General features: G+C 50.3%; 6 protein-coding genes across 6 annotated transcripts; 4 read left to right on the forward strand and 2 right to left on the reverse strand.

The window, feature by feature from the left end:
• Positions 1-627: 627 nt before the first annotated feature.
• BO79DRAFT_255540 (cytochrome P450) lies at positions 628-2642 on the forward strand (the record flags this gene model as incomplete). Its single annotated transcript, XM_025686135.1, has 7 exons — positions 628-1001; positions 1093-1302; positions 1367-1499; positions 1560-1634; positions 1691-2235; positions 2291-2344; positions 2456-2642. The coding sequence occupies 7 exons, from the start codon at positions 628-630 to the stop codon at positions 2640-2642; spliced, it is 1578 nt and encodes a 525-aa protein (XP_025539175.1).
• Positions 2643-3686: 1044 nt separating this feature from the next.
• BO79DRAFT_245676 (fungal hydrophobin) lies at positions 3687-4384 on the reverse strand (the record flags this gene model as incomplete). The annotated part of the gene is made up of 3 exons (XM_025685485.1): positions 3929-4384; positions 3798-3883; positions 3687-3743 (listed from the first exon to the last, which is right to left on the reverse strand). Exons 1-3 carry the CDS (start codon positions 4224-4226, stop codon positions 3687-3689), a joined length of 441 nt encoding a protein of 146 aa, XP_025539176.1. The 5' UTR covers positions 4227-4384.
• A 221-nt stretch (positions 4385-4605) lies between these two features.
• On the reverse strand, positions 4606-5644 carry BO79DRAFT_266442 (alpha/beta hydrolase; the record flags this gene model as incomplete). The annotated part of the gene is made up of 3 exons (XM_025686970.1): positions 4606-5091; positions 5143-5492; positions 5542-5644. The coding sequence occupies 3 exons, from the start codon at positions 5642-5644 to the stop codon at positions 4606-4608; spliced, it is 939 nt and encodes a 312-aa protein (XP_025539177.1).
• A 741-nt stretch (positions 5645-6385) lies between these two features.
• On the forward strand, positions 6386-7437 carry BO79DRAFT_245677 (palmitoyltransferase YKT6). The gene is made up of 4 exons (XM_025685486.1): positions 6386-6433; positions 6498-6663; positions 6735-7015; positions 7067-7437. The coding sequence occupies exons 1-4, from the start codon at positions 6413-6415 to the stop codon at positions 7184-7186; spliced, it is 588 nt and encodes a 195-aa protein (XP_025539178.1). The 5' UTR covers positions 6386-6412; the 3' UTR covers positions 7187-7437.
• Positions 7438-8640: 1203 nt separating this feature from the next.
• BO79DRAFT_255544 (uncharacterized protein) lies at positions 8641-9601 on the forward strand (the record flags this gene model as incomplete). The annotated part of the gene is made up of 2 exons (XM_025686136.1): positions 8641-8780; positions 8836-9601. 2 exons carry the CDS (start codon positions 8641-8643, stop codon positions 9599-9601), a joined length of 906 nt encoding a protein of 301 aa, XP_025539179.1.
• A 929-nt stretch (positions 9602-10530) lies between these two features.
• Positions 10531-13779, forward strand: BO79DRAFT_218188 (cytochrome P450; the record flags this gene model as incomplete). The annotated part of the gene is made up of 9 exons (XM_025683404.1): positions 10531-10555; positions 10609-10620; positions 10863-10910; positions 11287-11366; positions 11658-11694; positions 11858-13007; positions 13057-13361; positions 13420-13521; positions 13592-13779. The coding sequence occupies 9 exons, from the start codon at positions 10531-10533 to the stop codon at positions 13777-13779; spliced, it is 1947 nt and encodes a 648-aa protein (XP_025539180.1).
• Between the last annotated feature and the right edge of the window lie 1288 nt (positions 13780-15067).

The following is a 15067-nucleotide window of genomic DNA, read 5'->3' on the forward strand; positions in this document are numbered from 1 at the left end:
CAACGTTGAGTAAGCCACGTACCAACAAACGAGTCATTCCACACTGGCCACACAAATAAGAATACCCGATGTGATTGCTCAAGGAAGATTTACCCTCGACTTTCCAGCCTAATGCCCGAGAAATAGAGTTCAGAATGGCATGGATCTGCACTTCCCAGGGTTTCCGAATGGCAAAACACAAGGCATTACCGGAAGAAGAACTAGAGGAGAATAAGGCTTTATGATTCATCCGGAGAAAGTTCCCGTAGCGTAGCTGATACTCTGCAAATCCATGTAGAATCGAAACGTATAAAGGCTATGCCAATGACTTCACCACTTCCTACATTGTCTAAACCAGCACTCCATTGCCTCAACGGACGGAAATGGCAACGGATGATGTCAAAATCAAATGGGTTTTGTCGGTCTGATACCAATGAGGTGGAAACTCGACATTATGCCTTGAACCACGTTGTAGAACAGCGTGCTGGTATGCTTATAAGCAAGTAGTAGTCTAGCTCCACGGTCACACGGGATCGGGAATGGTGTCCTTGCTTTGTTTCTTCAGACGATGCCGATCCCTAACCGTACAGTAACCCTTCTGACACTTAACAACATTTCTCACCATAACCACTCACGTATCCCTCTAATATGGAGACGCTTTCGGAGAGGCTTCCTGTGTACCTCCACTGGGCACCACTGTTCATCCTCGCTCTAGTCTTCATCAACTACATCATAGGAGTTATCAAAGCCATTAAGTCCCCTCTCTCACGGATCCCCGGGCCATGGTATGCACCTCTCACAACATTACATCTTAACTATGCATTCGCAAGAGGAACGATATGGAAAGCCGTCGAGAAGTCCCACACACGATACGGCTCTATCTTCCGCCTGGGACCGCGACAGGTGTGGATTTCAGATAAAGAAGCCATCAAAGCCATTCTTATGACAGTTGATCTGCCGAAAGTCACCATGTATGCAGAGATATCGAGAGATCGGACCAGTCCTGGATTATTTGGGGAGATGTAAGCGCCCTATTCTTTCTTCCTTCCTCGGGGCGGATAACAATACGGATGAGACGGTTTGATCGAAGTCTCGTACTGATCTAATACAAAGTCGACCAGATCCACATAAGCGACTTAAGAAGTTTCTGTCTCCAGCATTCACGATTGCGTATGTTGATGGTCTCGAGTTTCTGTTCGCAAAATGTGTGGGTGACCTGATCAATCGATATGTGGATCTGCTGTCATGCCCCTCGCCAAAGGGCGAGAAAGCGCCGGTAGTCACGGACCTGATGGAAGATTTGCATAGTCTTGCCCTTGACATGTAAGTAAATGATGCACAAGGCCAACTCCGGAGAACACTTCGTAGTAACATCTCGCAACATCAGAATGGGAGAATGCTCCTTTGGCAACGGATTCGGCCAGACGAACAAAAACAGGAAACTGGAACTTGAATTTGATGAGGACATATGGCGAACAATCCCAACAGCCATCTTCAGAGGGATGACTAGGCGATACCAGGTAATCGATGAAGTTCTCTAGTTGAGGAGAGGAGTGAGCGACCTGCTGACGCAGAATCAGTTTGTTTACATCAAGCGTCTTCTGAGGAGACTCGGCCTAAACATCGAATTTGACTGGCCACGAGAGATGATTGCTGTACTTATATTCCTAAATATCTTACACGATAATCAATCTAACTGACACCGACATAGGCCATCTCCGCAGTCGCAGGTCATCGAAAAGCAACCCCCAAGAGTGTCCGCCCCGACCTTTTGCAACACCTTCTCGAGAACGGCGAAAGACCAGATAGCGGCGTCAAAATGGGAACTAGGGAAGTTGTCGACCAGATGGCCGAGATTCTACTAGCCGGGTCCGAAACCACGTCTGGAACAATCGCCTGCTTTTTTCTGGAAATACTACGGAACCCAGAAACAAAAGATAAGCTGATGAAGAGCCTACCGATCCTTCAACCAAGTGATCCGATTATCCCCAGCAAGACTGTCCGAACGTCTCCTGAATATGAGTACCTCGAAGCATGCATCAAAGAGGTGCTTCGACTACACCCGATAGCGTCTGAGATGGGTCGTCGGACTGGAAAGACGCCGATTGAGCTGATGGGATACTACCTCCCCACTCATACGATTGTGTCTGCATCTTATCGCCAGCTTCACCGAGATCCGAAATACTGGGATGAGCCCCTGCGCTTCTGGCCTGAACGATGGCTAGATCCTCGGCCTTCTGATGTACCTGCACCTGAGTAAGTCCATATTATTATCACCGGGTGATGCCAAGTGCTGATTTTCTTTACTCAGCATGCAAGCTTACTATCCATTTTCCGCTGGAAAGCACTCATGCATTGGCAAGAAGTACGTCTCGAATCCATCCTTCCTCTCTATCTTGGACACCTTTTCTGGAATTCCGTTTCTTCGTCTTTCCCTTCAAGGTAAACGGTACCTAATCTGTTTGTAACAATTCAGCTTCGCCATGGCAGAAATCAGAATTTTAACCGCCAATATCTTTTCACGATTTGATCTGGCCGAGGTACCCGGACAGAATATCGACTACAGACAGTATATCACCATGCAGTTTGAAAAAGGATCGTGGAAGGCTTTCTTGACACCAAGATACCAACAGTCTCATCCAGTGTTGACCACTATAGCTTGATTGAACATCGCCTTATAGATGCAGTGCAGACTAAGAAGCTATTTATAATGGCTGTATCGGAGAGACACAGGAAAGTTTGAAGAATCGGTGTACTGAGACCAATTGGCACCTATTGCAATATATATGTCCTCTTTTTGTATTATGTAATATATATTATTCTGTCTTGGTTGCTGTCGGAATAGATAGAAATAACACCAGTCTTCTTCGCCATGATAATGTGTCGTAAGATTGATAAGTCTGGAAAATGAAGCACGTCCTAAATAGTGTGTCCGCGGTATCGAAATCAGCAGACTGGAACATCTTGATCATCACAGGTATCGGACCCACTTGCATGTAAATGCCTGCCATGACCACACAAATACGCCACTAACTCTGGCATCTATATCATGTAGTATATGAAGACAGATTGGAAATGAAATATTACAGGTATTGATTGATCGATTCGGTGATACTGTTTTCAGTCCGACTGGGTGTCTGAAGGTGTTGTCAGATAGATATACAAACTCTGAATAGCCAGGTATAAATAGTATTTCCTTATTTTGTACTATGGAATATCATTATTCGATCCCCAGTAGTGTGGGATGTGCATAGACTCGAAAACCTTACAGACATTTTCATTTGCATTTGGTAGGGAGACTGTACTGGATAGAGATCTGTATCAAGATTATATTGTGTAATTTTCATAAGACGTCTTCTCTCACACTGGATATATATTCAGCCATTCCTCTTCTAATATGTTTTACTAATTATAGTAGCCACAGGACTTGAATGACTGTTATGATATCCAATGAATATGATCAGGGTACTCAACCATTGGACTTTTCTGTAGTGCTAGTCAGGCTAGTCACTACTACACCATCCCGGCTGCATTACAAGCATAAAGGGAGGGATAGGAGTAGAGAAAAAAGGTTACGAAGAAAAAGCTATAGATTCGAAAATTCAAGATTTTATTAATAGATGGTTCGACATGGAACCAAAACTAGACGAGATGATAACCAAATCCATAATGCAAATGGATAGATAGTCGGGGCCATGGCCACGCGCTTAAAGAAGCGATCCCAGAGCAATGCAGGGGAGACCGAGACCGATGAGGTCACCCTCCTGCAATACATCAGTATGAGGGGTCAAGAAGGGGTCAGGTGGTTGATTGCTTACAGTGTCGCTGCCGCTGCCCTGGCAGCAGGCGGCAGTCTGCTCGCACTGGTCGTTGAGCAAGTTTTGCAGGCCGACAAGGTCAAGGGCTATAGATATCAGAGCCAGTTCTTATCCTATAGCGAAATACATACCCTGGAGGTCAAGTGGGGAGCAATCGTCGGCCAGGCCAATACCCTGGGAGCCGGATCCAGAGCCAATGAGGCCGCTCAAGAGGCCAGACAGGAGACCGCTGTCGATGTCGGTGGAGTCACCGGCATAAGTGGCCTTGTTGCAGCAGGAGAGCTGGTTGCCGCTACCGCAGGAGTCGGCTCCCTGAGAGACAGTCATGCCAGCAGGGGCAGGGATATGGTTGACAGCGCGGCCGCGGACGGAGGGCTGAGCCACAACCACAGTGGCAAGAGCGAGAGCAGCAGCAGCAGTGAACTTCATTGTGACGGTGGAGTGGTGACTCGAAAGAGTGCTAGAAGATGGATTTGAATCGAAAGATAGAAGTAGCTTGGTGATTGAGCGAATGGCTGATGATGATGAGGATGAGAAGAACGAGGGTTGAACAGGGCTATTTATGCCTTTGTATTGCCAGATCGTACCTGACCCCGTCTGAGGTTGAACATGGCTAGTTTCGCTAGATGTCGTCGCATTCGTGGCAGGCTTACTGTTTGCGTTAATAGTAGAGTTGCATTCAGAAGGTCAGATCAGGCACAAGAGAGGCCCTGCGTAAGATTCTGAACGCTGACGTTGCATTTCCAACCCTCCAACTGGGTCCTCGATGGAGCCTATCTCACGATCTAGTGTGGAGGGCATACAGAGGTTACACAAGCCGTGTGGTAAGCCGTGTGGTGACAGCCATCCCTTGCTTGGCGCTCCCGGCAGGCTTTTTAGCCAGCGTCGCATCCCGCATTCTTAGCCGTCGTCTGGGAGCCTTAGCCGGGAACGCCTTTCCCGGTTCCTGGTGCTTGTTGAGGGTCAATTCATCCGTCTTCGGTGCCGACCGGCTTCGTTGCTCATTTTTTTCCTCGGGCTCACCGATTAAACACCGATAGACAAAGGTGATAGCTACATCAGTTGTTTTCAGATGTCTGGGAACGTAATGTGTCCCCCAGAAGGTCTGAATTTCGGCATGACTGCAGCATTCTGCCAGGCGGTAGGTAGACTTCGGCGTGATCATTGTGTCCACTTCGCCAATGTATAGTAGGGCAGGGGTGCGAATCCTCGGATGATACAGATCTCTATACATGGGATGGCCGAGCATAAAACCACTGTATGCGACGACAAACCTGAGCGGTGGGTGAGTGGTCTGCCAATGTAAGCCAAAGAATCGGTCGAATTACACAAATCCTATACCCACACTGACGCCAAAATTAAGGCCGCGATCTCGCTCCTCCAGTAAGGATGCGATGATCATCGCCAGGGTAGCACCGGTCGAAAATCCAATTATACCAGCAACCGGATTAAGGTGCTCCAGCTGCTTTAGCACACGCTTCACACTCTGTTCCAGGCCCGAGATCCGCTGGCAGTCAAAAATCCCATACCCCCAAACCTTGGACTCCATATCTGGGCCGTTCACGTCGAAAGGTGCTTCACTGTAATGGAGCTTGAAATGTGGTAGTGATCGGTTGCTCTGAGACCCACCTGCATTGAGGGCCTCTTGGAGGAAGTGCGTTTTGCGATGGAACATATCAATCGATTGACCATGGCCTACAGACGGGTCAGTGCTGGTACATGGCCTGGATTACTTGGTTCTGACCATGAAGCATTAGAATGTTGGCCTGTTCACCAGTATTCGAGATATCTCTGCTATCTGCATAGTTACGTAAGTAGCCTAACGGCGACAGCTGAATTCCTGTCATTTCCAAGATGATGAGGTATCGACTTTCTCGAGTAAGTGTCTACAAAGCCTAGATCACACTGCCATTAGTAGAAGGAAATGTGCAAAATTGCGTAGGAACTACGTCGAGGTGACGGAGAGCGGTTAAGTTGACCGAAAATTGTTCATCATTGCACCTCATTGGCACAAGGATTGGACATCCTAATTGTTGGTGCATTCCATATGTTTCAGTTGAATGCGGATTGAGATACGGCGGCGTACAAGTAACTGTTATTCGCCTATTGAAGCCTAGTGTTAGGGTCCTAAGGCATTTCTGCGCCAGCTATCCACAGCATGGCACATGCAATTCGACTTTAACAGGTGCCATAGCTGGATAGAAACTATAGTCTTGAATGAGCAAGCCTCGTCAATCCAATCCCCAGACACTTCGTAGATGCCCGAAAAATAAGGCTCAAAGGGTCCAAGCAGTGGCACGGCACGCAACCGGTACGTTCTGGAATGCAGCTGTGCATCTGAGCAGACAGTCCATTCTAGGAGTCATGTGATAAGCCACAGCATGACTTCCCTCTTATCAGAAGACCAGTGTCGATAGGTATGCCGAAGAGGCGAGAGTAGACGCTTTGGAGAAGTAGAAGTGATTAGAAGAAGGGAAGGAGATGGAAGCTAGAAAGGGATCTGTCACTGCCTCAGGCACTAAGGCGGTGGAGGGCGGTCGGGACCCTTCATTGGGAATCCCCGCAACTTTGCCAGCTCAACGACGTCAGCCTCTCCCAGTCTCATCCTCGCCATCATGAAGCTCGTTTATCTAGGAGTAAGTAAATGGCGGAAGCTCCCTGTTCATCGTTCTTACTGTCTGACCCCGATCATCCTGACAGATTCTCCAAAATGCTCAAGCTCCCGCCGTGGAGCTCTGCGCCGAGCGCGATCTCAGCAGCTACTCGCGCTTCACCAAAGGCAGCGTCAGCGAGTTCATGACGATGTTCAGTAAGACCGTCGCCGAACGGACGAAGCAAGGACAGAGACAGGACATTCAAGAGCAAGGCAAGTCGGCGTCCCTCGGTGTCATATTTCCATCGCCTCTGCGGCAGCCCCTGACCGCCGGTCGCCTACAGATTTCACATTCCACGTCTACGCGCGAACCCAAGGCATCGCCGGAGTGATCATTAGCGACAATGAGTATCCATCCCTGGCTGCTCACCAGATCCTCTCGAAGATGCTCGACGAGTTCCTCTCCCTGAACCCGAACGCCGCCTCCTCCCGTGACCCGGTGCCTTTCCCCTCCCTTAAGACCTACATCCAGGCGTACCAGGACCCACACCAGGTGGATAGCATCCTCAAGATTCAGAAGGAGCTGGACGAGACCAAGATCGTTCTTCACAAGACCATCGAGAGCGTATGTGCTGCGCGGGAACATATGGGTAGAATGATGCTAACCCCGGACCAGGTCCTCGAGCGCGGTGAGAAGATCGACGATCTTGTGTCCAAGTCGGAGGGACTTAGTGCCCAGTCGAAGATGTTCTACACCTCTGCGAAGAAGCAGAATTCGTGCTGTGTGATCATGTGAGCAGCGCGTGGAAACCAACGCCGGTAACACCCACGTCGAGGATCATCCTCGACATGACCCTCAAGATAGAGGAATTAGTGTGGACCTGGAGATCATTTTTCTGTGAATTATTTGGAAGCGTTCTGTTGCTACAGGCATTCGTTTATGGTTTCTTTGACCAGGCTGGATTTGCAGGCACATGCGGGACAGGTTTGATTTACGGTAGACGAACAAATAAGCCCGAGAGCAATAAAGTGGCTTTATGACTAGAGAGGGCATGGCCGGGCATCAACTTTGAGGTGTAGGGGCGAAGAAAGTAGACCCGAAACCACCAACTATCCAGCTATGCAGTCACTGGATAGTGAGTGCGATGTACTGTGGCCTCGTTCCAGCAGTGGATCCGTAGAGGGGCACATCTGCGATGCTTATCTATGCTCGGGATCCGGCACGGTGATTGGCCCAACCAGTGCGTGCGATGCCTAAGTATAAATATTAGACTTATTTATTGCAAATCATGGGGAGATATTAGCTCATCCTCGGGCCCTAGTCTGCCAGTGCATCGACTTGAGCACTGTAGAGTCCCTGGACTGGCTGCGGCACCACGCGACCACCCCTAAGCACCCAATCGGCCCTAACCCAGGTACAAGGACTTGCCAGCTGGATGTGTCCCTGTCGGACTGTTTCATCTCTTCTCTAACATGCTGTCGAGAAGTCTACGTGTGCCGGGTACCATCCAGTGAACCCTGCAAATCGGCCGATCATGCGGAGGGCGGCCACTCGGTCAGGTACGTTTAGGGCTTCCCAAGGCCGCACCCCCTCCACTCCAAGCAGCAGCACAACGAACAGCATCATTGGCGGTGGATCGCCAACTCACCTGTCCTGGCAATGCCTTCTAGAACACGCTCCACCTCAACCCAAAAAAGCCTCAGTTTCCATTAGGTACAGGAAGTGCCGGCTTGGGTAAGGCGGTGCCTATCGCCAAATCACCGAGGGTACCCGGGTCCCGGCCCGGTTGATGCCATTGGCCCTTGCCGCCGAATATCGTCCCCCCCTCGATTCGACAGCCTGTTTTGTGTGGGAGATTAGTAGGAAGAAGTATTGATTCACGGTGTGTTGGGCAACCTGGTGATGCGGGCGGTCATGACTCTATCTCGTTTCTTATAAGCCTTGAACCCGGGGTTGTCCACTCCTTTTGTCGGTCCCTCATTATTCTCTCTACTCTTTCACTCCTTTTTACCCCGGTTCAGCGTTGCTTTCAGCGGTACATCCCATCTATCTAGGTGAGTGGCTCCCCGCCATTTCCCCCGTCTATACTCATTTTGTATACTAACCACCCCTCAGTATACCACTCCTCTCACGTCGTTCCCTAGCTTCGACTTTCCTTTGTGTCATCTGCATAGAAGTGCTCCGTGTCCAACACTGCCACTACATCTGATTCTTCAATCGGAGCGAGGAGTGGCTCGCTGCTCGTCAGCATGGATTTCGACTTCCCTGTTCATCAGTCCCTGCCCTTCGCGGGGCACCGCAGCCGGTTGGGTGACTTCCTAACGGCGGATGTGATGGTTGCTGCAGGTTCGGCAGCCTTGGTCACTCCCGCTGTCATGATCCTAGACAGGTAGGAGCCTCCTCTCCTGCTCACCTACCTGATAGTGGTACTGACCATCATCCAGACTGGTCGTCGAGAAGTCATCACACAACCAACCTATGCTCCCTGCTTTCCGCCGACACCTCTGGCTCTCCATCACACAGCCTGCCACCTTCCTGACCTCTCGACCCAGTCTGCTCGTCTGGTCTCTCTACACAGCCACCTTTGCGGCTGCCAATGCCACGGAGACCATCCTGGACCAAGTTTACCCTCACGTCGACCACGCCATGGCAGGGGTGGCCACCTTTATGAGCACCTTTGTGGTCAACTCCTCTGTGGGCATCTGGAAAGACGTCAAGTTCGCCCAACTATTCGGCCACAGCAACGCCACCCCTCCCACTCCTGCTCCCAAGACCACGACCTCTGCTGCTCCGTCCCAAAGCAAGATCCTCCGCTCCGTCAGCCGCACCATCCCCTTTGCCACCTACTCGGCGTTCCTGGTGCGCGATGCTCTCACCATCTTCGGCTCCTTCAGTCTCCCCGCCATGGTCTCGGCCTCCATCCCGGACTCTATTGCCTCCAGCGAATACCTGAAGATCCTGTTCGCGCAGCTCGCCATTCCGGCCTCCATCCAGCTGGTCAGCACTCCAATTCATCTACTCGGGCTTGATCTCTACAACCGGCCCATGCAACTTTCGGCCTCGGACCGATTAAGTCGGGTTAGCAGGGACTGGATCGGGGCGTCCCTGACGCGTATGTGTCGGATTATTCCCGCGTTCGGGATCGGCGGGTTCGCCAATACCGAAGGCCGGGCGTTCCTGCACCAGCAATTGCGGCGATGTGAGGACTGATTTTCTGCAATGGCCAATCAAGATGTCAGAAGTCCATTATGATTCTGAATGACTCAAAGCAAATCAGCTCCGTTGCCTGCGATAAGCGCACCGAGAAAATGGGGCCCATCCCCGCCAGGTGGTCGGCGGTCAAATGTTGAGTTTCCCGATCGGGAAACCCATCCGCCCATCGGGAAAAGGGTGACTTTTCCGTACCCTAGCCCTAGCACTTTCCCTTTCCAGCCACCGCCAATCACCACCCTGCCGTACCCGGCCCGGTGTGGCATCCGGGAACGCTGACTTGGCATCTCTCGACACTCATCTTTTTGCTGCTGGCAGCAAACACACAAACCCGGCCACTAGTTACCTACTATCTATCGACCGGATCCCCGCTTCATAGCCTGATCTGACAGGAAACTATCTACTTGTTCGACCTTGACTATCACGAACTTCTGCCCCAAATATCGGACTTTAGATGGGGCATTCGGTCAACTTTCCGAAACCGGATGAGGGGGGAGGGGGGCTATGACGCAGTACTGTGTCGATCTAGGCGCGCTGCCCATCCCACTTGGGGTGGATTATGGATACGCTCTGTGTTTCACCGCCGGACTGGATGCTTCGGCGTTTCCTCTTATCGTTCATGTGTGTGTGTGTGTGTGCGTGTATGTGTGCATGTGAATATTCATCATGTCTCTCGGTGTATATAGGCTTCAATGCTAGAGAGAGCATTACACTATCCTTTTGATCTGAGCAGCATTGCAAGTAGATTCATATTGATTCAAGCAGACGCTCTTAACAACTAACAGAAATCCAACCTACGCAGTTAGTTAGTACTTGGTAATAGAAGAATGCTAAAACGTCACTTCAATCCTTCTATTTTTATACCTCCCAGACACAAATAGATACTTGTTGAAAAAGCTAGATAGCGAATACCTCGGTCCTCGTCAAATATGCCCGACTTGGCACGGACATGGTGTGAGTGTTCGTTTGTGGCTGAGCATAACACACTAACACAATGGCATTATTAGTAGCATACCGATGTGAGTTATTTATGCAGGGCACAGCACTACATCTAGTTACGTAAGCAGTGAAGAATAACTAATCAACTTGCATAACTCCTATGGACTTAATGATTATGAGTTAAGTTGATGCACGGCCACGTCGGCGGTTAACATATGACCATGTTGAAATTTCGAGTTAATGCTCTGTAATACTGTAAGGAGTTACATTTGCTTCTTGGGAATAAGCTTTTTTTCTTTTCTTGTTTGTTGGGGGATTACAGGCAGGTGGGGTGATGTGGCCACTGTGCTTTGCGTTATGGGTGAGACAGGTAAGTAAGTAGGTAACTTTGTTGCATTGATCTCGGAGGATAAGTAGGATCCCATTCGTAGAATGTTAGTCTTTGGTTCGTTGAGATCCTGGGATTGAATTGTTTATTTATCATTAGAGACCACTCTTGGTGGATGATAATATATTTTTTATTGATGGGGATACACGGACTCGCGGTCAGCTTCTGTTTGTTGGTTGGTTGAGGTGGTCGCGGACGACGCTACGGACCGAGCCAGTACTTAATTTGGACTTGGGGACGGTGTCCAGACTCAATGTGCATGTCTCAGTCTTCAATATAGGCGCAATATCCAGGCTTATCGGAGAGAAGGCTTTAGGCTTAGGATGTTGACTAGTTAGTCGAATCAGGTAAAACCTAGTCATGTCCGTGTTGGAAATGGATGTACCCCATCTCGTTGTGTCAATGTGTTGGGTTGGTAGCAGTAGAAGACTAGACAAGGTAAGTACTAAGTAAGCGTGAAATTTGAGCATTTGAATTGGTAGGTGTCAGCTGGCTGAAGAGTCAGTCCATTGGCTCACTTCGAGTGCGCGGACCACCCTGGTTTTGACGGTGCTGAAGACCTGCATGTATCCCACACCAACCATGCAGCTAGTTTATAGTCCTCGACAGCAATTTTGAGGCTTTGCGCCCTCATCTTTTGGATGTATCTGGCAGCGGCATGCATGTGATGCTCTCATAATTGTTGGTGAAGTGCTGGCTAACAGTTGTATACTTACTATCAGTGATCAGATTAGACTGTCATCGAGTGCTCATGCTAGGACGATGTGTAAGTGGCTGCAAGACGCCAAGTAGTGAGGGGTCATCCACTTGCAGGGATATATATGCATGAGTAATGCAAGCTGAGCCGTCTGCTCCCTCACCATGGCGTCGTACTAGTGCACCGACCGAGTCGTCGACTACTCTCACCCCGCTTAATTAATATAAAGCAGACGGGCCAGGGTTGATTGATGCCTGCCTATATACCCCAGTCGCAACTTCACTTCTTGCAAGCCAGATCAACCTGACCATGGTGTCCACGACGCTGACTGCCGCTCTGGCGGGCGTGTTTTCGCATCTTACGTATTTCCGGCGAGGCGAGCATCAACTCTACGGCACCACCTATACGCAGGTTTTCGGTGTCCTGTACGCCACTGCGGTCGCTTACCTGCATGTCTCATGGGGAACCGCATGGCGAGAGGCCCTGGTCACCGTCTCCCTGCATGCAGCATCCTACCTTCTTGGAACCTTCAGCAGTCTACTGCTCTATCGTCTGGTGTTTCACCCATTGGGATCGTTCCCAGGTCCATGGCTCGCCCGCGTTTCGGATCTGTGGCTCGTTTCGCAGATGAAGAACAACAATAAACATGTCAAACTGGTTGAACTGCACGAGAGGTACGGGCCCTACGTCCGTATTGGACCCTCGACTCTATCTGTCATCGATCCCAAGGCTGTCAACATCATTCATGGCCCAGCTTCGCGCTGCTTGAAGAGCGGCTGGTACGACCACTCATACCCCAACAAGTCATTGCAGACAAGCCGAGACCCGGCCGAGCACCAGCAGCGTCGGAGATTATGGAGTACCGCGTTCGGCAGCAAGCAGCTGCGCGGATATGAGCATCGCGTGCGCAAGTACCGTGAGCAGCTCGTAGATCAGTTGATGAAGAGGGAGGGTCAGCCAGTGAATGTGACCAAGTGGTTCGACCTATACACCTATGACGTGATGGGAGACCTGGCATTCGGGCAGGGTTTTGGTTGTCTCGAGCAAGGCGAGTATCATTGGGCCACACAAATCATGATGGAGACAATGGACTTTGTTGGCAGCTCCCTACCCATGTGGCTCTTCCGTATGGTCTTGGAGGTTCCTGGACTGAAGAGGGCATGGTATAAGTTCCTGGATTACTGTGAGATGAGGTTGGTGGAGAGAATGAGGGTGAGCTGTCATCGCACTTGCGTCGCTAGCACCGAGCTGACCAAACAGAGTGAGCCTGATGTTCCCGACGTCAGCGCAGCGCTTCTAGCACCCTTCAAAGGCAAAGAGCCCGGGAAGGAGGACCAACAGTGGCTAGGAGGAGATTCACGGCTGATTATTGTTGCTGGAAGGTGAGTGCTCCCGTGGAAGTAATTTCAGATGCCTGTCTCACGCGGATAGTGACACCACTGCCTCGACTCTTGTTGCTTTGTTCTATGAGCTCGCCCACCGTCCCGACGAGGTTGAGAAGCTTCGTGCCGAATTGGCTCCATTTGTAAATAAGGATGGCGGCCTTGGAGACTTTTACGACAGCGACATTGGCCACTTGGGACACCTCAACGGGGCCATCAACGAAGCATTGCGTCTATATCCGGCAGTTCCGTCGGGAGTACCACGGATAATGCCTCCTGATGGCATTACTGTGAACGGAGTGTCTATTCCAGGCAACACCATAGTTATCAATCCAACCATTGCGATGGGACGGTGTAAGTCAAGCCCGGTGGGCGGAGCGACGAAAAATCCAGTGGACTAACGACGGACCAGCGGAATTGAGCTATAAAAAGCCGCTAGAGTTTATCCCCGAGCGGTGGTACCAGCAGGCCGAGCTGATCAACGATCAGTCGGCTTTTGTCCCATTCAATATTGGTATGTGTCCTGCCTGGAGTAGAGGAAACCAGATTAGGATCGTTGACTGACGGTGAATGATTGTGTTTAGGTACTTACAACTGCATTGGCAAGCCATTGGCACTTCAGAATCTGCGGGCAACGGTGGCACATCTGGTCACGACTTTTGATGTGAAGTTCGCGCCAGGAAATGCGGAGAAAGATTTGATCAGACGGTCGAAGGATTGTTTTGTCATGTATCATGGTGAACTGGACTTGATGTTCACCCGGCGAAAGTAAATAGTCGGGGACGGTGGTGAGCGACCGCCGTTGATGAGAGTGTCGATCGCACGGGGGAGGAATTATTACGTCGGTGGTGTTGGGCAGAAGGATCAAGGGTGTTTCAGCTCCACCCGTGTTTCAGAATGCGATGGCAATACGGCAGAAACGAGGCAGTCAGCAAAGAAGCCCCAAGTACGTAATTAGTTGAAGTCAAGAACAACATTAGCTAGTTATCTTTGGATGATCGGGTCAGCCAGGTGGTCGATCTTGCTGCCTGGCAGTGCTGTCACTCGACCCAGTACTTTAAGCAGACAGTGGGCACTCCGACTTGCGCATGATGCACCTCCAATGAGGCAAGGGCGATAGTTGCCAGGCACCGATCCGCTCGATCAAGCTTTCGGGAACGGCGGAACCGCGTTGGCCAGTAGATCCGTCGAGACCAGGTGAGGAGCCCACCTGGTAGGCAGAACAATGACTGGTAGCGAAGACTGGGCACAATCATGAGGATGAAAAGATATATCCGGCAAACCAAACAGTGTGTAGTATGGTGTAGAAAAGTGGAAAGTGAAAAAGTATGCTGCCTGGTCGCGAGAAGCGAGAAGAGAGAAGAGAGAAGAGAGTGTCACGACGCGGGTTGCTTTCATTCTTTCCCTCTCTCGTGATCGGCGTATTCGGCGTATCTGTCGAACAATGCGAATCTTACCGACCACATCCTGGCACTCAACCACCCAATTACTTAGTCATGGGTGGTTTTTGGTGTTTTTGCTCTTTCATCATCAGACCCACTCTTGTCCCATCACCTGCCAATCATATACTCTCCAGGCACACCCGCAGCCAATGGGGCTACTCTGCCAGGCTTTTGGGAAAGATGCCCGCGTAATTCCAGCAAGCACCGTACCTTTTTAGTTACCATACAGGCATACAACAATACTGGCACCAGCAAACCAACCCAGTCAGCAGCAGCAACAATCATCCAACCAGCTGAACCACTTGACCCGTTTATAAATAAACAGTGGAGCCAAAAACCGGCTTGAATTTTTCATCGCTGCGGGCTTATCAGCATTCTTATTCCGAACTTCTCCATCCCAGCGTGTCTCATCCATCCCTCCTGTTTCTCTTCTTCCTCCTCCTCTTCTTCTCTTTTCCTCTTCTCTTCTGCCGACCGTAGTATATTTACACTCTTACCTCCTTCCTCTCTTCCCCGTCCGATTCCCCGCCCCAAACAAAGTGATGCATTAACTCGGATCCGCTTATCCGCTTTACACACCACATTATACACATACACTCTGATCAACTCCATCCACCA

This window comes from Aspergillus costaricaensis (genome assembly GCF_003184835.1).
Source record: "Aspergillus costaricaensis CBS 115574 unplaced genomic scaffold BO79scaffold_17, whole genome shotgun sequence".
In the NCBI taxonomy this organism is placed as follows: domain Eukaryota; kingdom Fungi; phylum Ascomycota; class Eurotiomycetes; order Eurotiales; family Aspergillaceae; genus Aspergillus; species Aspergillus costaricensis.